The following is a 21,848-nucleotide window of genomic DNA, read 5'->3' as shown; positions in this document are numbered from 1 at the left end:
AGAAGGGGCTGGAAGCCTTTGGGAAGGGAGGGGTGCAGTGGAGAGCAGGGTGAGATGGCTGCAGTGGACTCTGTCATTCCTGGTGGGTCTCCTGCTGCCTGTGGGCTCGGGAAGCCAATGGCCTCTGGTGCCAGTGCTCGGGCACAGTGGTGACCCCAGGCACTGACAGAAGGGAGCCGGAGCTCCAGAGCTGCACCAGGACTTTCCACCTGCTCCTGCACATAACCCAGGTGCTGAGCTCCCCTAAGGCCCCTGGGTGCTTCCTGCAGTACAAATGATGCCCTGACCCTTCAGGAAGCCTTATAAACACCCCAGCACAAAAAATAAACACAAACCCAGTGGTGACACGTGCGGATGAGCCAGAGCAAAGTGCTTCCAGCACTCCAGCGGCCGCCACGATGCTGTCCCGCTCCAGTTGCCACTCAGCATGGCTGGAAGATCCCACTCTCTACTCCAAAATTTATCCACCACCGGCCCCAGTGCTCCCCTCCCCTCCTGGCCCCCCTTCTCCCCCTGCCAGACCTGTCGGCTTGTCTGATGGTGGAGCTGTGAGTGTGATGGGCTCGAGCCAAGTCTCCTGGGGAGGGTGGACTCTGTCTCGCTGAGCTATTAAAAATAACGTGTGAATGATGGTGGCTGTTCAAAGCAGGCAGTTCACTTCCCTCCACTGCTGTCTGATCCAGCCTGGGGCCGGCACTTCACGTTTGCCAAGAGAAATATGCACCTTCACTGCCGCGGCCCTGCCCCGGCCGGCTCGCAATGGATGGAGATGTTTAGTCTTGGAGAAGTGCTCTGCTGAAGGGGAAAACTTTAAAATGCCATAAATCCTCTGGAAGTTTGCGCAGGGCTTGCTTAGCCAAGAGGAAAAACGCTCCTGGGTTTTGTTCTTTTCTTTTTTCCCCATTGCTGGAGGGCTGGGTTAGTTGGAAAGGCTCCTTCTCCCCCTGGGCCAGCACGGTTACAGCACCGGGTGATGCCAGGGTCGCCGTGCAGTGCCAGCACTTCACAGGCTCTGTGCTTTGAAGTTGCCTGGTTTTTTGCAGAGGTGAGCTGCTGGATGCGTTTTCCAGCTGCGCTGGCCCCCGCAGCACCGTGGGCTGGGTTTCCTTGCAGCCAGCACAGGGTCCCGCTGCTGGCTCACCCCGGTCCCTCTGTGGAGCCGAGAGCTGGCCCCGGGCTGCTCCTCCGGCTGGGCTTCTTAATTTGCCAAGCCTGCCTCATTAAACATTCCTTTTTTTAGAGCAGGGGAAAAGAATGAGAGGGAGCTAAAATAAGAAGCTCAGGGAGGAGGGGTCACTCCTCCTAATACCTGGTGCTGCTCTCAGGTACCATGGATGTGGCACACATGGGGTTGGGGACTGAGGGTGGGTGACAAGGAGGGTGACTGGCAGGCTGCCCACACCCTGTGGCCATGTCCCCGCCAGGGCCTGACCCCCTCTTCCCGGCTACGCCCGTGGCAGCTATTTTGAGCATATCCCAGCAGCGGGCAGACGTGTGTGACGCAGCATGGCCGGGGTCTGGCTGACCCCATGGTGTGCCTGGTATGTACCCAGGGCCATGATTTCCCTTGGGAGAGCAGTGGCCTCATCCTGCTGGATCCCTATCCCTTTGTTGCAGCCCCTTTGTGAGCATCAGGGCTGTGCTCACACCCTATTGCTGCTCTCTGTGCCCTGAACTGGCAGTGGAGATGCCAGGGCTCCCTGGGTCCCGCCGTGCCACCCCACACACCCTCTGCCGCTGCCTGGCTGGGTCCAGGTCCAAGCACCACTGTCCTTCCAAAGAATTCTCTGAGCCCTGTGCTCTGCTTTATCCCCTCACAAGGCCGCGCTACCCCGGCCGCCTGTCCTCCCCTCCCACAGGGTGGTGGTCGCCCTCCTTGCCTTGGCCCTCCCCCTGGAAGCGAGTCACGTCCTCTCCCTTGTGGCTTCAGCTTCTGCTCTTCAGTGTCGCTGTTCCCGCCCTCAGCCTCCTGCAATCCCTGTGCAAACCCCACCGAAGGTCCCTCCTGTGTCCCCCCGGGCCCTGCCCTTGCTGGGACAGGGGACACAGGGCTGAACAGGGAGCTGGAGCACCGGGAAGGTGCCCATGCCCAGCTCATGCCTCAGGTGGGTCGCCAGCACAGTGTAGGGCAGTGATTCGGGTATGCCGTGGGCTACTAAGGTGGCATCCCTGCTTGCCCACTGCCCCGGCCACCTTCCCCTGGGTACAGAGCCCATGGGCCACGTCCTGCTCCACACAGGCTGGTGCGAGGGGCTGTGTGTGCATCTGGCCAGCACCTGGTTCCCGGGACAAGCCCGGGACAGGCACCGTCCGTGTGGAGCGGCCAGTGGGGGATGGAGAGGAGCCGGCTCCGTTCTCACGAGAAACTTCCTCCGCCGGCGTTTGGGCAGGGCCGGGGGCGAGGGCCAGCGCACGCCCTGCTCACGTCGTAATGAGCTGTGCTAATGAGCGGGGCCTGGGCTGAGGGCGCCTGGGGACAGCTGGGACAGTGTCCCCGGGGGGTTGTCCCCGCTGTGGGTTTGTCCCACCAGCTCTTGGGCTGTGCCGGGGGCAGAGTTCAGTGATGGGGAGCAGCCGAGGTTCACAGCCCAAGCACAGCCGGTGCTGTCGCAGCCCTGCTCAAGGTCCTGGGGGGAAGAGGGACTCCAGCCCCTGTCCCAAACCATGGCCACCATCCCATGGGCCGCATCAGCCCTGCCACAGTGGGAGATACGCCATGGAGAGGGTCCCTGGGTGCAGTGTGGCCGTGGTGGGAGGGTGATGCTGTGGTGGGGTGGAGATCCAGGTTTGGGGTGATCTGGCTGTGCCCAGAGCCAGAACTCTGTGGACCCTGACATGTCACCTCTGCCCCAGATCCAGCTGTGAGCCTAGGGCTGGCTGGGGACCACTTGTCATCATCAGGGGAAGGCGCATCAGGACGTAGAGAGACTTGAGCCTTCCTCCCACTGCCCCATCATCACGGTATCCCACGCTGGGGTCACCCCGGGGGTACCTGACTCCCAGCCTCGGCAGCGGCTTCCTCCGGGCTGGGGGAAGGTCCACAGCATCCCACATTCCCAAGGAGACCGTGGGAAGCTATGAAAAAGTTGGCCTGACTCTGGGCAGCCTATTTATAGCACCGCACACTCGGCGCTCTCATGCTTCTGTTCCCCAGCGTAGCTGCACGGGACTGTTTATATTTCCTCTGCTCTGCTTCCCCCTCGGCCGTCCTTCCCAGGAATGCCGCTTGGTATGGCAGACATGGGGAAGTCGAGGAGGATTTGGAATGAGCCAGAGGCATCTCAAGGGGTGCGGGTGTGCGGTGGCACCAGCTCGCCCTCGCCTGGGTGCCCGTCCCTCCCACTGGGAATGGCCTCGCTGGCCCACAGGGTTGACATCTCCATTACTGGGGGCTGGGGCTCCTCATGGTATTTCAGGAGCCCCAGCCTGTGCCTGACCTGGGACTCCTGGCAGGCTCCTACTCCCAAGGGCAAAGGTGTTTTGAGATTTGATAGTATCATAGCAGGGCTTGTGGGGCCGGTGGCTGCAGGAAGAGAGGAGAGGCAGCAGAGGAGGGGTGGGTGTGATGGGTGCTGGGTGCTGCAGCCTGCTCACCCCCATGGCCAGCGAGTCCCCCTCTCCCACCCAGCGAGGGAGGTCCTGCTCCCATCCCAGCCTTGTGTCCAGGCATCTGTGCCCAATGGGAGCCCACCCACCTTCCTGCCCTTGCTGGGCCCACAGCATCCTCTGGGACATGGCCATGGCCTCACCAAGGGCAGGAGGGGTTGGATGGAGCAGGGGGGCTGTGCTGGCAGTGGGGGGAGAGGCAGAGCCTGGTGGTGCCCAGTTCCCCAGGGCACGGGGGCCTCACAGCAATGCTGCCCTGGCCAGTGGGATCAGGGAGATGACGTGGGCAGCAGGGGACTTGTCCTGGTCCCTGCCCACTGTGACACACATGCCATACACCTGGCAGAGGGCACGACCAGTGCTGGCAGTGTGATGGCTACTGGAGCAACCCTGCTGCTCTGTGGGATCCCTGCACTCCCCTGGGGCAGGTGACAGCTCCTGGTCTCCTCGAGCTCTGGGCAGAGACCAGGAGTGGGGCTGGCCTGGGAGAGGCTGCTCTGTTCTCCTGGTTACCTCTGGAGTAACTGGGATTTGGCAAGGGAAGGAGATCACTCACATTCTTGTTCGGAGAGGAGGATTCGGTGCGTGGTTAACCCTCTCGGCTCCCGGGAAGCCATTCCTCCTGCTGCCCACAGCCTCGTGGGGTGTGGAATGAGCAACGGCTTCCCCACGTGCATGGACCCGGGGTGGGTGTCTGTCCCCAGAGTCCCCCACAGTGCCCTGGCCAGGGGAGACCCCTCCTGCCCTGGCACCTCCTGGCAAAGGGATAGCTCAGCTTGGCACTGGTGCCTCCTGTGCCCACGCAGATCCCGCTGCTGGGGTTGCTTCCCACGGGGATCAAATGTCCGTGGGCTGTTAGCCATGCTCATGGGCTGTTAGCCACAGGCAGGGCTGAGCTGCCTCAGCCCTGCCAGCTCCGGGGGCTCTGCCAAGAGCAGAGCTTGGACCCCCCCCCGGCCACCTCCCGCCCGTCCAGCCCCAGGTCTCTGCCCTGGGCTTCCACCTCCGGCTCTCCCTGCCCTGCATCCGGCTCAGGGTGACGGCTCCCGGGGAGACAGGGATCGCCTGGGAGCCGGAGCAGCCTTGGCTTTGTGTGGGGCTCTCCCAGGCAGCCGCGGAGCCGAAGCGGCCGCTCCCTGCGGGCAGCTGTTCCCAGCTCCCCGACCCCGCCGCATCGCTGCCAACAGCTGCGCCCGACACGCCGGCCCTGGGCCCCCGCAGCCCCCGGGGCTGCACGGGGAGAAGGGCTGGGGACCCCAGCCTGCCTAGGAGGGATGGGTTGAGACAGGGAGAGGAACGGAGCTGGAAACTCTCCCGATGCAGCCGATCTGGCTCCGAGGAGGGGGCACAGGCTCCCCCCAGCCCGATCTGCCCAAAACCGGCTGGGCTAGACCCGTGCAATGGGCGGAAGGAGTCTGGGCTGCCTGGGCACTGGCAGGGAGCTGGGAGGCTTCCTTGGATCCCCGCGTGCTGGCCCAGAGCTGGTGGACTCCTTGCAGTCTGCCGGGGGCACAAGCGGCTCAGGAGGAACGCCCGTCCCTTGGGTTGTGGCTGGTTCCCTGCTCCAGGGACACGGGGCGTTCCAGCATCACTCCGGGAAGGGTGCCAGGGTCTCTGCCCAGCTCTGCCAGCCCCAGGGGTCCACAGCAGCCCCACGGGTGTCCTACGGCTGAACCACACCAATGTCCACCCTCAGTGCCAGGCCATACCGCCCCGTCCCTGCCAAGACCCTCCGCACCAGGGGAGCTGCTGTCCGCACGCTCACCTCTGGCAACATCTGCACAGGCTGAGCACGGAGCAGCCCAGCCTCCCGCATACTTGCTGCCATACGTACAGCTCAGCCGGGATGGAACTAATGCAGAAAACATGGCCCTGCGCCGCAGCCGGCACGCCGGGGGCTGGGAGTGCCGCGGCAGCACCCTGCCCTCGGCCAGCCCTGCCGCCGCCCCGGGGCTGCCACCGCCGCCAGGGGGTCCGGGACACCCGCGGGACCCCGGGCCGCGGAGCCGGCGCCGCCGGTTATGGGATCCGCAGATGTTGAGCTCTGGCTGCAAAAGCCGCACGGCTCAGGTGCAGAAGTGCTCTCCTGGCTGACGCGCGGGCTGGCCCCAGCTCCTGGAGTTTCCATCCCTCTTGGCACCGATCCTGGGACACGTTCCTTTGTCCAGGTCCTTTCCCTGCCGGGTGCTGGGTCTGCTGCCAGCGTGCTGGTCGTGGGGGCCAGGCCCCTCCTGCCCCACATCCTGGCCCTGTGGCTGGGAGCGCCAGGCTTGGCTTGGCCAGCGCTGCCTCTTCCAAGTGAGCCGTGTTTGTGCTGGCAAGGCAGCTGGCGTGGTGGAGCCGGGGCAAGACAAGCTTGGCACCGCACGCCTGCTCCCACCCTGGCTCTCTCCAGAGAGTGGCATCTCTCTGGGGCTGGAGGCTGCTCCAGCAGAGCTTCTCCAGTGAGGGGAGGGAGATGCGGCACCTCCGTGCCCCCTCTCTGGCTGCCACGGTGGCAGAGCCTCGCTGGCGGTCACAGTGCCGTCGTGGCCGGTGCTCACAGTGCTCGCACCAAGGGGGACGCAGCTCATGGGCTCCTCCGTGGGCACCATCGCTGCCCACCCCACCCCTCCTGCCCCCAGCCTGGTGCCCCTGCCCTGCGCAGAGGTCCCGGAAGCGCCGTGCCGGGTTTGGCTCTGGCAGAGCCCTCCGCTTTCCCTGCCAGCTCTGAACTCGTTAGCAGCCAGTTCTTGGCGCTCCTCAATGAGAGCGAGGGGCTGCGAGCGCTGCCTGTGCTGTGGGCCAGGGCTGGCTGCCGGCTCCCACTGGGGCACCAGGAACCGCAGGGCCCATCTGGGGACCACATGGGAGCCAGGAAACACCCGCTGACAGCCCTGTGGAAGCTCTTCCCCTCCCGTCCTCAGCAGGACCAGGATCAGGATGTGGGTTGGGGGTCCCAGCCTCACAGGGCGCCCAGGGGAGAGGTGAAGCAGGGTGCAGGGGATTGGAGCAGTCTGGGGATCGTGGCCAGGCTCAGTTTGCCGTGTGTTTCAGTAGCATCTGGGCACACATGGGGCACCCAGCTCCTGGAGCCAGGATTCAGCATGGATAAAGAGCCCGGGGATGCAGCCGGGGAAGTAAGTCCCTCTGTCATCATCGCCATGGCAGAGCCTCCTCTTGTGCCTGTGGCATGGAGCAGCTTCCTCGCAGCACTCTATCCCCCTCACCCCAGGTGACCGGGTGTGGGGAGAGCCCTGGGGACCCGGGAGCCATCTCGTGCCCTGTCACACTCACGTTACCTGCTGCCACCCTCCACTCCTCACTGAGAGCTGGGCCAGCTGCTCCACAAGGCAACCACGCTGCCACGGGTGGGGGAGGCAGGGCTGTCGCTGCTTGCAGGCTGTCCCCACTGCACTGTCCCCAGGGCAGCTCTCAGCAGAGCCGGGAGCCAGCACTCGGCTCCACGTGCTCAGCCCCGGGGCAGTTCACAACCACGGCTGGTGAAGCACACGTCCCCTCAATGTGTCCAGCGTCCCCTCAATGTGTCCAGCGTGGCTGGCAGCAGTACTGACAGCCCTGTCTCCTGTGCCTTGCAGAGTGTCCCGGGACACGACAACAACAAGGACTCCCGGCTGCTCTGGATGGGCTCCAGTGATTGCCTCATCTCCGTCGGGTTCAGCCAGGTACGGTCCTTGCCAGAAAGGTGGCCCTGGCACTACTGGGATGTTACTCCCCGTGGCTGCTGGGCCAAAGCACCCCAAGTGCTTTTTGGGTGGCCTGTCCCCCTGAAAGCAGGAGGTCCCCTCGCCAGGTGCCCTGGCCCTTGCTGGGATGGCGGAAGGTGGCTGGGAAAGGCAGTGGCACCATGGAGCCACGCGGACACCCCAGTGCCCACTGACACCATGTCTGTGTCCCTGCAGATGCGGGAGCGAGAGGTGAAGCTGTGGGACACGCGACGGCTCAGTGGGGCGATGCTCACTGTGGCACTGGACACCTCACCTGGGTAGGGATGGGGACTCAGCATCAGGTGGGAGGGTGGACAGTGGAAATGTCATGCTCAGGGACCCATCAGGAGTGTGGTGGTGGAGCAGGAGCTGGCAGAGACCTCTTGGAACCAGCAGCACTCAGCCACAAAGCTGGGGACAAAGCTGGGGACAGCACAGCCACATCCACATCACCATTGAGTGAGATGAGAGGGCAGAGGCAGTGCTGGCGAGGGCACAGAGGTGTTCTGTGGTGCCGTGGTGGGTGGTGGCACTGCTGGGGACAGTGTATGAGATGGCTGCTGGCTGGGTGGCCTTGTGCACTGGGGCAGCACCACAAGATGCTGCAGGCGAGTGAATTCCTTTGGAGCTGCTGGAGCACTGGAGCAGCTCAGCCCTGGCCTCCCACTCACGCCATGCTTTGTGCTGCGGTGCCGTGGTGGCTGCCCAGCCAGCCATGGCCAGGCCAGTGCTCACCAGGCACCCCTGGGGAAGTGGAAAAGGAGCTTTGGTGGCGTAAGGGGTCAGCGCCCCTTGTCACGGCACGATGGAGCCGTCTCCTGTCTGCAGGGCACTGCCAAGGCTGGGAGCGCTCCAGTTAGACCTGGCCTGGCCTCTCCCACACTGCCCAGTGAGCTGGCCTGGCGTCACCGTGTGGGCAAGGAAATGGGAGGAGGAGGACGCTGTGCCTTCATCCCACTGGGGTGATTGGGGTTTGGGGCACAGTACTTGCTGGGATGCACTGGAAGCCACCAGCTCTTCCCAGGGCTGCTGGCAAAGCACTGGGATGCTGGGACCCTCACTGAGTGCAGGGCTGGCTCTGTGATGGGCTGGGATGCTGGGGCAGGCTGGGTGGTCGGCAGCCAGTACAGGGCCTCTGGCAAGGGGCTGAGTGAGCTGTGACAGCCTCTTGGCTGCCCTGCCAGCATCCCCCACACCGGTGTCAGCTCCAGGCCAGTGCTGGCAGCAGCCGCCACAGACAGCAGGGGAGAGGACCTTCCCTGGGCACGGTGGGGTGGTGTTGGTGTTGGTGTGGTGGAGCAGGCAGAGAGGCTGCCTGAGCATCCCCTCATGCTCCTGCCAGCTCCCGGCTCTCCTGCTCACCAGCTCTGCCAGCTCAATGAGCAAAGGCCGTCATCAGTGCCCAGCGAGCGCTCTCAGGGTGCTGCAGGGGGATGCCCTGGGGTCCATTATTGCTCTTGGCGGAGAATCCAGTGGGAATTACCCCGAATCCTCGCTGGGCAGGGGGGAGCCACCCAGGCTAAATGGGATGCAGGCGCGGCTGTGCTCAGCCCCCTCAGCACAGGCTGCAGTTATTTTGGCTGCCGGGTTTATCGGCGCAGGAATGCGGCTGGCGGGCGCTGCCTGCGCGTCACGCCGGGGCCCTGCCGGCCGCGGCTGCGTGGCGGGGCCAGCCGAGAGAGGCTGGGGGCGGAGGGGGGCGAGCGGAGACCCCCCCCCCCCCTCGTGCTGGGGAGGTGCTTTTTTTAGGCAGCCACGCCGGGGCCACCGCGCTTCCAGCCCCAACCACTCCCGCCTGTAAATCTGGCAGAGATGACAAATGGCGGAGGGGGATTTGGGATGGCTCCCGGCGGAGGTGCCGAGCGGGGGATGTGTTCTCCCTCCGGCAGAGCCATCCCGAGCAGGGCCGCGACACTCAGGAGCCGTGGAGCCGCGGCAAGGGCACGGGGTGGATGGTCTTGGGGTCACCAGATCACCCTGGAAACACTGCTTGGGGCAGACTTAGAACTGGGGGACAGGGACTCGGCCCCCTGGGGATGGCGGAGCAGCAGTGGGGCTGGCTGTGGATGTCCGGCGTGGCCGTGGGTGCCCAGTGTGGGGCACGGAGATGTGTTGGGCAGTGCAGCGGTGCCGGCCGTGCCGTGAGCGGGGCGTGGGGAGCTGCAGCAGCAGCAGCAGCAGCTCGTTGAAGCTCTTTGAGGAAGCAATCAGTGGGCGGGCAGGAAGCTCATACCATTCATTACTGACGCCAGGCCGGGAGGAAGGGGAGTCCGCATCCCCACCGCATCCCCACCGCGCCCGCCGAGCAGGCACCACGCGTCCCCGTGACACCCCAAAGCAAGGCCATGGCGTGCCCCAAGGCGGGGGTCACCCCAGTTTGCTCACCCCAATGCCCACAGCCACACCAAACCCTTCAGGCTGGTTGTGCCCCCATCCAGCATCCCTGGAAGAGGGCAGAGTGGGAGGCACCAGCTCCATGGACCTCCACATCAGCATGTGCCTTTTGGGGGTTCTCCTTCCCAAATCCTGAGCAGGGGAGATATTTCCAACCACACAAACATCATTTTCAAAGCACCCCGAGCATGCCAGGGCCGTGCTTAAGAGCTGACCTCACCAATGCCCAGACCCTGAGGGAACAGGAGGTGGGAGGTGCTGGTGGCCATGGCCCCTCTCTGCATCCTGGTTCTCAATGTGCCACCCCTGGGTACCTGCTGTTCCTTCGGCTCGGGTTTTGTCCCCCCCGGCCCCCTTTAATTAGATCAAGGAGCAGCAGGGCAGGAGCCAGGAAGGGGCCTCAATAGGTTATTGTTGCCCTAAATTGTAACCAGCACCAGCGGGGTTGGGTTACCGGCTCCGACTTGGGGTCACCGACCAGACCCCGCTGCTGCACGCCCGGCAGCCGGCACAGCACTGCCCGGGGACGGTGCTGTCACCACCATGGTGACAGGAGAACAGCGGCTTCCTTGTGTCACCGCATCTTTCGATGTCCTGGAAATGTCCCCAGGGAGGCTGGGGGTGCCGCGGCTGGCTCGGGGCTATGGCTGGATCAGTAGGGATGAGATGCCCGGGTCAGCAGAGGTGCCGGGGAGCCGTGTCCCCGTGGTGTGTTCCAACAGTGGGCATATCCCTGCAGGGCAGGGTGGTGGTGGGGCTGAGGGATGGGGACAGCTGGATCCCCGCCACCTTTCACAGTGCAAAGTCTGACAGAGCCGGGAGGTGCTGGAGCCAGGAGCTGGCACAGCAGGATGTTTGGGGAGGGATTTGGCGGTGTTTGGCTCCCCCAGCGCTGGAGCAGGACATGGAGGAGCCCAGGTGGTTCCCTGGGGACACTGCCCAGGGGTGCTCAGTCCCTAACACCCACCCCCTGCCCCTGCCCCAGTCAAAGCCTGTGGCTGAACCAGCTCCTGGGGTCAGGCTCGCAGCCCTGGCATCTCCCAGTCCCAGCCCTCATGTGCACCAGGGCACCCGACCCCACCAATGCACATGTTCCCACTGTCACCCTGCCACCTCTCCCCTGGCACCAGCTGCAATGGGACCTCAGTGGCTGGTCCTGCTCCCATCCTGCCTGGCACCCTCTGGGGCTTAGCAGCCCTTTTGGATCATGGTGGGTGTTTTGGGGTTCTCTGACAAAACCCACCCCAGGAGGAAGAACCCTGAGCAGGACAGGTCCATTCCTGTCCCCATCCCTGTCCCAGTCCCCTGCAGATCCCAGAGGTGCCTGGGTTGACATGTGCTTGCCATCAGTGGAAAGGGGTTTTTCCTGCCCCGTGTTGGCTGCCACCCTCAGACACAAGGAAGGGGAGAGGCCACCCCACCCCATCAGGTGTCACCCCAGTGGGACCCATCCCCATGGGGCTACTGGGCAGCCACATGAAGGGGTTAAGGCGGGGCAACCACCCAGCCCATGTTGCCTGTCCCGTAATTCCACTGGGTAAAAATAGCCCAGCGCTGGGGCGGGATGGCAGCACCGAAATCACTCCCAGATGAGCCACAGCCTCGGTGGCCAGACGGTGCTCCCTGGCCTCCCCAGCTTTCCAGGAAGCTGATGAGCTTCAAAGCTCTTCCTGGCAGCACTGGAGGCTGTGTGATGGACACACACCTGTCCTCCCCCTAGAAAGTGGGCATCTAGACCCCTCACACTGAGACATGACCCCCCTGGGGCTCTGCTCCAGACATGGGGACCTGGGGGACTCAGGGGACCTGGCTTTGGTTTCTGTGGGGCCATGCCTGCGACTGGGAGTGATTTTTTGGGAAACCAGAGCCCTCCAGCCTTGCCACGTCAGGGTGCAGGCAGGATTTGCCCCGGTGAAGCCAGTGGCTCCTCCCGTTGTGGCTCCCCGCCGAGCCCCCATCCTGCCAGTGGCTCTGGCCGGGGCTCTTGCTTACCGGCCCCACTGGATCTTTTTTTTGGGTCCATTTCAGGGGGTTTTGCAATCCTTCCCGGCGCTGATTCAGCTCGCAGGAATTAGCAGCGCCGCACGATGTGCCGCTTGGAGCCACTCTTGGCGTGCAACGGGGCTGGCAGTGGCCAGGGGAATTTTGTGCTGGGATTCAGGAAGCCACAGGGGCTGGACAGTGCCATTTTGGGCACTGCTGCTCTCCCGCAGGGCTGCCCGGGTGCAGATGTGGGTGTGGGTGGGGGCCAAGCCCTGCCCTGGCTGCAGTGTTTCCATCACCTCCGTGCCAAGGCCGAGCCCTGCTGCCCCCCTTGTGCAGTCGGCACCCCAAAATCCTTGGCTCGGGGTGTCCAAGGGGTGCTGCACCTGCCAAAGCTGCGCCCTAACTCTGCTTTTGCCCTCCTGGAATCTCCACTGTAGCTCCATCACCCTGGAGCTGCTGGAAGCCCCTCCAGAGCAATGGAATCAGCTGAGGTGCCAAGGGGGTCCCCAGCACACACCTGGCATGTGGGGGGTCCCCTGCAAACCTCCAGCTAAGTACAAGTGGGGAAATCAGCTTCGTTAGGAGAAGGGCACATCATGGAGGGAAAGGAGGGGGGAAGTGAGGGGCCAGGAGGGGCTGGAGGGCTCCTGACGCCGGTGCCGACACAGGGACACCCCAGGGGCCGGCCTGGGCTCGGGGGCTGTGGCGGCGGCCGGCCAGGGGCACCCGGCGCGAGGCCGCGGCTCCGCCAGGGACTTTTCTTCTCTCCTCCTCGCAAGGCTGGAAAATATACAAAGCTCGCAGTGAAAATATTTACACAGCAGCAATTTTGGGAGGAATTTGGGATGTTAATTTGAAAAATCTGTGGGGAGAGGACCACAATGGGCCCTTTGAGCGGGCGAGCGTGGCCATCGCAGCGAGCCGCCCGCGCCGGCGAGGGGCCCCTCCTGCCGCTGCGCCGGCCCTAATGGGAGCCAGCCCTGCCGGAAGCCCACCTGGGAGCCGGGGGGCTGCGCCAGACGGCCCCGCCGACGCTCCGCGCCCCTAATTGCATCCAGAGCCGCTCCCTGCCCCGGGCGAGCGGCACCGAGGGGCCGGCGGGGTCAGGGCCGTGGCCTGCGGCGGAGCGGCCGGCCCGGAGCGGCACGGCGGTGACCCTCGGTTTCAGCCCCGCGCTGTGCTCGTTCTCTCCAAATCAAACATACCTCGGCGGGCAGGGCCCCAACCTGGAAAATTCCAGCCCGAAAGATAAAGGATTGGAAAACGATTAAAACCAGAGGGTTGGAGCAGAAACCACTTGGCAGCGGGAACCTGCCGAGCGTCGGCTCCCAGCCCACCCCGCCAGGGCCAGCGCACAAAACCGGCTGTTCCTGGGGCCGGGCAGCGGGGGTTCTGGCTGCGGCCCCCGGCCTGGGGGGGCCACGCAGGCTGACACTTGTCACGGGCGATTTGGGGGTCCCAGTGCCGCCGCGGGTGACGTCAGGAGGTTGGGCTGGGCTGTTTGTCCCGCAGCTGGCCCCGGAGCCATCTGGCAGGCGGGGAGGGATGAAGTAAGGCTGGATGATGCTGCAGGGCAGGGGCTGATTTGAACCCCGTGGCCTCTGTTTTGGGAACACCTCCCCAGCGCCTGAGGTGGGGGGCAGCGCCCTGGGGGTAAGAAACGCCCAGAGTCGGGAAAACTCCCCCCTCCCTTGCCCTGACTCATGCTGGCGTTCGCCAACAACAACGGGAGGACACGGCTGACCTTCCCGCTCCTCTGCAGGGGACACGCCGCGCTGCCCACACCCCTGCCTGTGAAGGTGCTCAGGGCTGCACAGAGCTTTTCGTTGTTGTTATTTTAATTATTTTGGGGGTTTTTTTTTACAAAAAGACACCCTTCTGATCTGCCTTACAAAAGAGATGTACACAAACATGTACTAAAAAAAAAGTTTTCCCAGAAGAAATGGGAAATAATGGTGTATAAATATTCTCTCTGAGTTCTTAAAGCTTCAATTCCCAGTTTGCCTGCTCAGCACTTCCTTTGGCCCGGGGGGTCCCGAGGGTCCCAGCACCTCGGCCGGGCCGTATTGCTGACATCAGCTTTCAGGGAGTCGAGTCATGGGCCATGCTCTGCTAAAGGACCCTTGTTACCAGCACGTGGGCGTCCCTCAGCCAAGTCACAGCAGCTTTCTCTTCAGCAGGAGCTAAAAAAAGTCCCTCGACCCCCAAATTAACCCCCCCGCTTCTCTTCTGCTACCCACGTTCTAGGTAGAGTCACAGAAATCAAGGCACAGAGCAGTAAAATTCGTGTCTCCTCCTGAAGCATGGCAGCATCTCAGAAATTGCACGTTTTGGGATTGGGGGGTTTTCTTCCTCAATTCAGTCAGCTCCTTGGCAATCCGTATCCCAGAGGGACATGGCCAGGTGCTGCCACTGGAGCTTGGCCCTCCTGTGTCCAAGGCTCTGGCAGCCCTGTGAGTTCAGAAGTAGGAGGGTTTGAGCCCCGGGGTGTTGTTGTTGCTGGGGTAGTGTGACTGCATGAGCGGCACCTCGCACTCAGAGCCACCAGAAAGCATCGCTGCCTCCGGCACCTTGCAGCTGTGGCTGCTCAAATCCCCGTTTTCCAGGCAGGCTTTCACCCCTTCCAGCTCCAGCGGGCCAGTGTCTACCCCAGCGCCAGCGTGTGCCTTGGCCCGGCGGTGCCGGCGGTAGTACATGGCGGCGGTGACCACCACCACCAGCAGCAGCGCGGCAGCCAGCGCAGGGACGAGGATCAGGGCGAGGTTGGGGTCCTGGCTCTGGGTGACAGGGGAGTGCTGCTGCAGGCTGAGGGGCAGGGTCTGTGCCTCGGCACAGTGCTCCTCCTTGGGGACCTCCCCCAGCGCCCCGATGCAGACGCGGTAGGTGCAGTTGGGTTTCAGCGCCCGCACCGTGTACTCGGAGAGCGAGGCCGGCAAGCGCAGCATCACCGGCCGCTTGTCTGGCCCCGACAGGTTCCGGTAGCTCAGGCGGATGCCCTTCAGCTGTGCCTTGGACTGGACATAGTTGTGCAGGTCCACTTTGAGGGAGGTGCTGCCCACCTGGGCGATGCTGACCCGCCGGCTGGGCGGCAGGGCTGGTGTGCCCGGGGCTGGCGTCGTTCCCCTCGCCTCCACCTCACAGTACACACCGGCAAAGCCCACGGGGCACAGGCACTCCAGGAGGTTCTGGGCACTCAGGTGGCAGGTGCCGCCATTCAGACACGTGCGGGGGGGGCAGATGGGCGCCGGGGGGCTGGTGGGGGCCGGGGCGCCGCTGAAGGGCACCAAGGTGGAGCTGCCCTGGGGGTCCCTGGCCCTCAGGGTGGGTGCGGCGGTGCTGGGGGGCGGCGGTGGGCGGTGGGTGCTGGGCAGCAGTGTAGGTGGTGGCAGCGTGGTGGTGCGGGGCGTGGTGGGCGTGGGGGTGGTGGTGGGGCAGCCGAAGTCAGTGTATTGCAGGTGGTGGAGGAGCTTGCCAGAGTTTTTGGGGGGGAAGTGGCAGCGTGTCTCCTCAGGGCGCCGCAGGACCACGCCGCTGGCGTTCACCCACTGCACCAGCCAGCTCATCTGGCAGATGCAGTTGAAGGGGTTGCCGGCAGCTGTCATGGCCCGCAGCCTGGAGAAGAAGCTGGAGAAATCCCGAGGGATGGTGTTGATGTTGAGGTTGCTGATGTCCAGCTCCTGGAGGTTGTGGAGGTTCTGGAAGTCCTCTGCTGGCAGCTGGGAGATGCGGGCATTGCCGGCCAGGCTGAGCCTGGTGAGGCTGCCCAGCCGCCGCAGCACCGCTGGGACACGCTCCAGCAGGTTGTCAGAGACGTCCAGCTCGTGGAGGTTGTTTTGGACCTGGAAGAGCTCCTCGTTTAAGCTCGTCAGGCCCAGCCCTGCGATCTTTAGGGACTCGATGTTGACAGCATGGAAAGCCCCTGGTGCAATGGCAGGGATCTTGTTCCAGCTGATGTCCAGCAGCAGGAGGTTGGGTAGGTCAAGGGGTGGCACAGCCCTGAGCTGGTTGTTCTGCAGCTTTAGCTCCAGCAGATTCTCCAGCGTGTCGAAGGCAGCAGCATGGATGTGCTGGATCCTGTTCCTCTGCAGGTAGAGCCGTTCCAGCAGCCGCAGCCCATGGAAGGTCTCATTGGTGATCTCCTGCAGCTGGTTGGAGGACAGGTCCAAGTTGACGAGCTCCGTCAGGGGCTGGAAGATGTTTCTCTGGATGCTGGTGATCTTGTTTTGCGAGAGGTCCAGGAGCTGGAGGGCAGGCAGCCCTGCAAAGCTGTCCTCGCTGAGCGCTGTGATGCCGTTCTCAAAGACGTAGAGGGAGAGGGTGCTGGGGGGCAGCCCCCGGGGCACCGTCTGGCCCCGCCTGGCCGCACACAGGATGGTCTTGGGGTCTTGGCACTGGCAGCCCGCAGGACATGCCCCGGCCAGCTCCCCATGGGCCAAGAGAAGCAGCATGCAAAGGATCAGCTGGTTCATGGTGTCAGCTCTGCAGAGAGACAAGTGCAGCCAGGGTTAGGGGATGGGCCCTGCTGGGGGGTATCCAGGCCTGGCAGGGCTGTGGGGCACCTCTGAACCTCACTCTGCCTCCAGGGCTGGTGAGAGTGAAGCAGCACAAGGACTGCCCACCCCGCCTCCATGCTCCCCCCTCCCCAGACCCCCAGGATTTGGGGATGTGGTACCTTTGCGCACCCCAGGCTCTACCGTGAGACATGTCCCACTGGTATTGGGGCCATCTTCGGTGGGGCACCAAGACCTTTCCCAGTACTCAGAAGGGCCCCAACCTCCCCAGCTGCTCAGCAGGGTGCAAATCAAACACAGGGGATGCAGAGAATCAGAGCACCGGGAAGGGGTGGGAGCCTGGCCGGCCTCCCCTGCATAGAGCTCAGCTTAACCCTTTGCTTGTGCTGCCGTCCCAACAGCTGCACCCTCGGGGGCTGCTCCTACCTAGATCACCAGCAGCAACAATCCCTCTTGGGGACAGGGGCACCCTGAGGTGACCCAGGCCACAGAGTGTGGGGCTGGAGGAGCTATTTGTGTCCTCACAGGGTCCAGGGGCTCATACGCCCAGCCAGCCCCTGTCCCCACAGGTCACCTTGCTGTTCCCCTCACTGTTGCACTCCAGGGACTCAACACAGGACCGTGGGCTGTGTCCCTGTCCCTTGAGGACTGGGTCAGCAGGGATGGAGGGAGGAAGCTCTGGCTGTAAGCAAGGCTGTAACCACCCCAGCCCCAGCTCCCCATGGATGCCCTGGCCAATGTCACAGCCACTGTGTCCCACAGGTCTCCTCTCTCAGCCCCATCTTTCAGCCCTTTTAATGACACTAGGCTGGGCCAGAGACTCACAGTCTCCTGCCACTCCATCTCAGGGTCAGGGGGAGGTGGCAGAGGAGGGGTCCCTGGGCAGGGAACAGGCAAACCCTTCCCCAGCCCCATCTGTTGCCACCTCCTCCCTGCTCAGAGCTGTCGGAGTTGGAGCTCCAGGCAAACGCCCCCCCTGTGGCTCACAAGGGGCCCCCGCCGTGTGTGGGGGGCTGCAGGTCACACAGCAGCACGTGCCGCCTGCCCCGGCCCCATCAGCAGTGCAGGGACACCACATCCTGTGCCAGGAGGGTCTGGACCCGTGCCGTGTCCTCTTGTCCCCCTGCCGGGGTGTTGGACAGGGTTAACACTGCGGCCAGCTCCGTCCTTGCCTCTTACCGAGCGGCCCCCCTCAGGGTGGGGCGAGCCCACGGCTGGGCAGGGTCACCACAAGTGCCTGAGTCACTTGGCCTGACCGGCCCTGCCCTGACATGACCTGTGCCGTCAGCCCCTGACACTGGGGAGGAGCTGTGCCACATCCAAGAGGTCACTGTCACCCAGGGGTCACCATCACTGCATCCCCTCCCCAGCGCCCCCAGGTCCCCCTGCACCCCACATCACAGTCAGGCTGCCAGCAGAGTTAAAAACACAACATGGAGACCCTGGGAAGTGCTTTTTGGAGCTGGGGGCAGACCCAGCACCCCTCGAGGTGGCTCCAGCAACCAGAGCGTGCTGGCTGGTGGGAGAGCTCTGGGTGCAGGGTGCTGGCATGCCAGCGGTGCCACGGCCATGCCAGCCCGCCCGGGTGGGCAGCGCCGGAGCGGGGCCAGGCCTGCGGGATGCTGGCGGGGCCGGGGCTGGTTTTGCAATGCCAGGGTCGGGTTTCGCTGACGTGTCCCGTGCTGCAACCAGCTGCTGACTCCAAGTCTCTCTCGTCCCTTTAATTACGCTGGCATTTCCTCCCCGCCTGCCAGGCTCCCCGCTCCGGGCAGGTTCGGCCAGCCCGGCCACGGCCGCTCATCCGCGCCTGGCCACGAGCGCCGGGCAGGCTGGCACGGCCCCGCAGCCTCCGCCACCGCCCCTCGGCATCGCCCGCTCCGCCGGCACACGCCAACATCCCGCCCGCGCCCCGCCTCCCCGGCACGATGCTGTTTCAAGGCAGAGAGGAGTTAACTCAGCCCAGGACACCCCCCAGAAACGGGGGGCAGGGGAACAGCCTCCCCAGGTCCTGGCAGGGTCCCCAAGGGCGGAGAGGGGGCCCCGTTTCTGCTGGAGGTGTTGGGGCCGCCCTGCCAGCGGCCTGCTGCTGCCTTGGCTGGGCTCCCCCACGCCTGCACCGCAGATATTTGCCGAATTATTCATATTTTCCGGCTGCGGGGAGGATCTGGGCTCAGATTCCCCCAGTCCCGGCTCAGCCTTTCCCTGCCAGCCTGCTGGGGTGGGAGTACCGTGTCACCCCCCTTCCCTGCCTGCAGCCCCCCGGGCTTTGCACCCGCCTCCTGTTTTCAAGGACGAGGCCGATGCCGTCCCCGCGCTGCAGGGTGACACCTGTGCAGGGTAGGCTGGAGGAGCTGGAGAGTCCCCGACTTTCCCTGCTGCTTGGGGACCTCAGGGAAGCAGGCACAGCCGGGATGTGCCTTCCCGCACCGGCAAGTGCAGACAAACAAAGCCAGCGTTGTTGCTGGCCCGTGGGCTGCCACCTTGGCCGGTGGCAACAGAGCAGGAAGGACGGGGGCCCTGCACTGTGCGGTGACAGGGAGGAACACAGTGCCCCTGCCAGGCGGAATGCAGATGCTGCTCCCCTCCCTTACACCCCTCAAAACAAGCCGATGTCAGCACGTGCCCCCTCCCGCGAGCCAGCCGGGGGGATGCAGAATTAAGCCCTTAATCCTCCTCCCCTTCAACCCACCCTGCGCCGCCGCAGCTCCCACCTCCTCCCGCTCCCCTCCCTATTTAATTAAAGTTTCCGCAGCAGCCCCGCAGGAATGCAGGCCTGGTTATTGCATTCCCCGGAGCACTCGCCAGCTCCTCCATCCCGCTCCTGCCCCTTTGACCCGGCCGCGCTCCCCATCTCAGGTGCCGCCAAGGAGAAAAACCAGCAGAGCCGCTTCGCCGGCAGCCAAACCGCCTCGGGAGGAGCCGGAACGCCGGCGGAGGGTGGGAGGAGGCCGGCGATGGTGCCACGCGTGGCCCGGGCGGCACGAGCAGATTCCTCCGGAGTGACTGGGGCGGCCGCGGCTGTCCCCGAGCGCTTCCTCGTGCCGCGTCCCGCCGGCAGAGCCAGCCAGGCAGGCAGCGCTTGCGTCAGGGCCACCCGGCGAGGCCGGCCGGCCTTGGTGTGGTGCGGGGGAAAACAGTAATTAGTGTCATCCCTGATGGCGGCACTGCCCAGCGCCGTGTGGGCAGCGGCACAGCTGGGTCAGGGCAGTCTGGCCGCCCCAGTTTCAGCAGGATGAGACCTGTCGGCGTGGGGGGACATTACTGGGGGGCTTTGGTTGGGAAGAGGAGTCTCGGAACTGGAGCATCTCTGCTGGCATGTGTTGGCTCCCGTGGCAGTTGCCAGCCTGGGAGGGAGCCAGGCGTGGAAAGGGACATTTACCCCACAGTAGCCCAAAGTTACACCCAAAGAGGGTGACAGGCGCCAGCCCCCTCCCAACACGCGCCAGGTGACAATGAAGCACGCAGGGAGCTGGCGGCAGAAGTGGTGGGGTATCCCTGCCGCCCGGCGGCCAGGCTGGCCAGTGGCCCTGCTGGCACCCGTCCCTCTGCACCAGCTGAGGGAAACCCTTGTAGGTACCGCCTGGGGACCCGCTTGGCCCCATAGCGGGTCAGTGACCCAGGACACCAGCCCCTGAGGACAAGTAGAACGAGGGTAGCCAAACCCCACCCCAGCCAAGCCCTCCACTGAGGAGGGTGGTGGTGGACACTGCTGCCAGCAGCTCCCACCTCTGCCTGACCCCAGCAGGGGAGCCCTGCCGCCACGTCTGCCGGGACAGAGCAAGCGTGGGATGGGCCCAAGACCACGCTGGTCCCGTGTGGGTCCTGGAGCCCTTCTGCTGGCAGAGTGCTTCACTGCCACCCAGCCATGCCGGATGGAGTCATGCTCCGTCTTAGCCCCAAACACATCCCTCCCCTTGCCCGTGATGGATGCAGCACCAGGCCGAGATCCCTGGGCCAGACTCCAGTGCATCCCATGGCAAAACAGGCATAGGCAGGGACAGGGAAGCGAGAGCCCTCTGTGAACCCTTGTGGCAGCCCACCGCAGTGCCATCCCCCCAGCCCAGCCGAGGCCCTGCCATCAGCCGAGGCAGGGGCCAGCTGGGTGCCCCTGGTCCAGCTAAGGCCTCGCAGGGATCAGGGCACGCCGACCCTCAGCCGAGGCCCCGGTGACACCCCGTCACCCTGCGTGCCCAGGCCACACCGGGTGTCCTACGGCCCGGCCTAGGCTCACCAGAGCCCCCCGGGCCCCACCTCCCCCTGAACCCGCGGATGCCCGCCAGAGCCCCCCCTCCCGTCCCTGAGCCGCCCCCCCCCACGAGCTCCGCTGGCCGTGTGGAGGGTCGGGCGGTGTGGCGGCCGCGGCACTCACCGTGGCGGGCGGTGCGGGGCCGTGCGGGGCGGGCGGTCAGTCCATGGCGGGAGGGACGCGGCAGCCGGGCGGACGCTCCCCTCTCTGGCGGTGCCGGGCGCGGGGGGCGGCATTTAAACCGCGGGGGCGGGGCCTGCCCTCCCGCCGGGCGCCCATTGGCTGAGAGCTCGGAAGGGGCGGGGCGGGGCACGGCCGCCACCGAGGCTCCGCCCCCGCGCACCTGGGGCCCACCGGGGGCGGCACCGCGGGGACCCCCGGGACCCCCCGAACCACGGGGACCGCGGGGACATCCAGCACCTCCGGCACCCTGGAACTACACGGAATGTCGGGACCTCGGAGCCACAAGTACCCCCCGGACATTCAGGACCTCTGAGTCACAGGAATCCCCTGTACCCCCAGGACCTCTGGGACTTTACAGTCACAGGGACCCTCGGGATATTCAGGATCTGTGATTCGCAGGGACCCCCTGGACCGACCCCCAGGACCTCTGGGACCTCAGAGTCACAGGGACCATCGGGGCACCCAGGACTTTAGAGTCACAGGGGCCCCCAGCACCTCTAGGACCTCGGAGTCACAAGGATCCCAGAGGCCTCCACAGGGACCTCCAGACCCTGTGACCCCAGGACCTCCCAGAGTCACAGGGACCTTGGGATTCCAGGAGCCTGCAGAGTCACAGGGACCTCTGGGACCCCTTGGGAACTCCATGGGCTCCCCAGAGTCACAGGGATCTCCTGGATCCCAGGGCCCTGAGGGCCCCCCAGAGTCACAGGGACCTCCAGGATCCCCAGGGACTCCATGAGACCTCCAGAACCTCTGGGCCCCCAGAGTCACAAGGATCCCCAGGATCCACAGGACCTTTGGAAGCTTCTGGACCCTCCAAAACCTCCAGGGCCCCCCAGGATCTTCAGCATCCCTAGGGCCAGGGCCCCTGGGGCTCCAGCACCCCTGGTGTGTATACACACAGGTATAGGGGTAGATCCAGGTTAGGTATCTCCCTCATATCCCCAGCACCCATGGGACCCCTGGCAATCCTGGTAACAACAAAGGCTGGGTGTCTTTGCACCCCCAGGGACCCCCATATCCAGTGTGTCCAGGGTAACCAGGGACTCTGGCACCGATGAGCCCCAATGCCCTGGGATCCCAGTCCCCCCATACCCCTGGCATCCACAGAGCTCCTGCCACCGTGTGCCAGGGGACAGGGGGAAAGTGAGTGGCCCTTGCAGGGCAGTCCCCATGCCTCTGTGACAGCCCTGTGATTGTGCCCAGTGCTGCAGA

At 64.7% G+C, this 21,848-nt stretch overlaps 2 protein-coding genes across 4 annotated transcripts in view; one reads left to right on the top strand and one right to left on the bottom strand.

Moving 5' to 3' along the window:
* Positions 1–21,848, top strand: part of CORO7 (coronin 7) — a 36,264-nt gene that overhangs the window by 9,155 nt on the left and 5,261 nt on the right. For 2 of the 3 annotated variants that reach the window (XM_032126482.1, XM_032126483.1), the window contains exons 8-9: positions 7,185–7,271; positions 7,509–7,591. In XM_032126482.1, coding sequence (XP_031982373.1) covers positions 7,185–7,271; positions 7,509–7,591 — 170 coding nt within the window. Of the gene's footprint in view, positions 1–6,623; positions 6,726–7,184; positions 7,272–7,508; positions 7,592–21,848 lie in introns of those variants that run through there. The other variant, XM_032126481.1, reaches the window with a different exon arrangement.
* On the bottom strand, positions 13,547–20,701 carry VASN (vasorin). Its single transcript, XM_032126484.1, has 2 exons — positions 20,574–20,701; positions 13,547–16,172 (listed from the first exon to the last, which is right to left on the bottom strand). Exons 1-2 carry the CDS (start codon positions 20,684–20,686, stop codon positions 14,153–14,155), a joined length of 2,133 nt encoding a protein of 710 aa, XP_031982375.1. The 5' UTR covers positions 20,687–20,701; the 3' UTR covers positions 13,547–14,152.

The sequence above is a fragment of the Corvus moneduloides genome, chromosome 16 (assembly GCF_009650955.1).
Source record: "Corvus moneduloides isolate bCorMon1 chromosome 16, bCorMon1.pri, whole genome shotgun sequence".
Taxonomy (NCBI): Eukaryota; Metazoa; Chordata; class Aves; order Passeriformes; family Corvidae; genus Corvus; species Corvus moneduloides.
The sequence above is the reverse complement of the archived record's forward strand: the minus strand, read 5'-3'. Positions and strand labels throughout refer to the sequence as shown.

Excerpts from the sequence above, each read along its gene's own strand:
- VASN (XM_032126484.1), bottom strand. The coding sequence starts at position 20,686 with ATGCCGCCCCCCGCGCCCGGCACCGCCAGAGAGGGGAGCGTCCGCCCG. Across the intron at positions 16,173-20,573 it reads GCCCCGCACCGCCCGCCACG|AGCTGACACCATGAACCAGC; the intron begins GTGAGTGCCGCG and ends GTCTCTCTGCAG.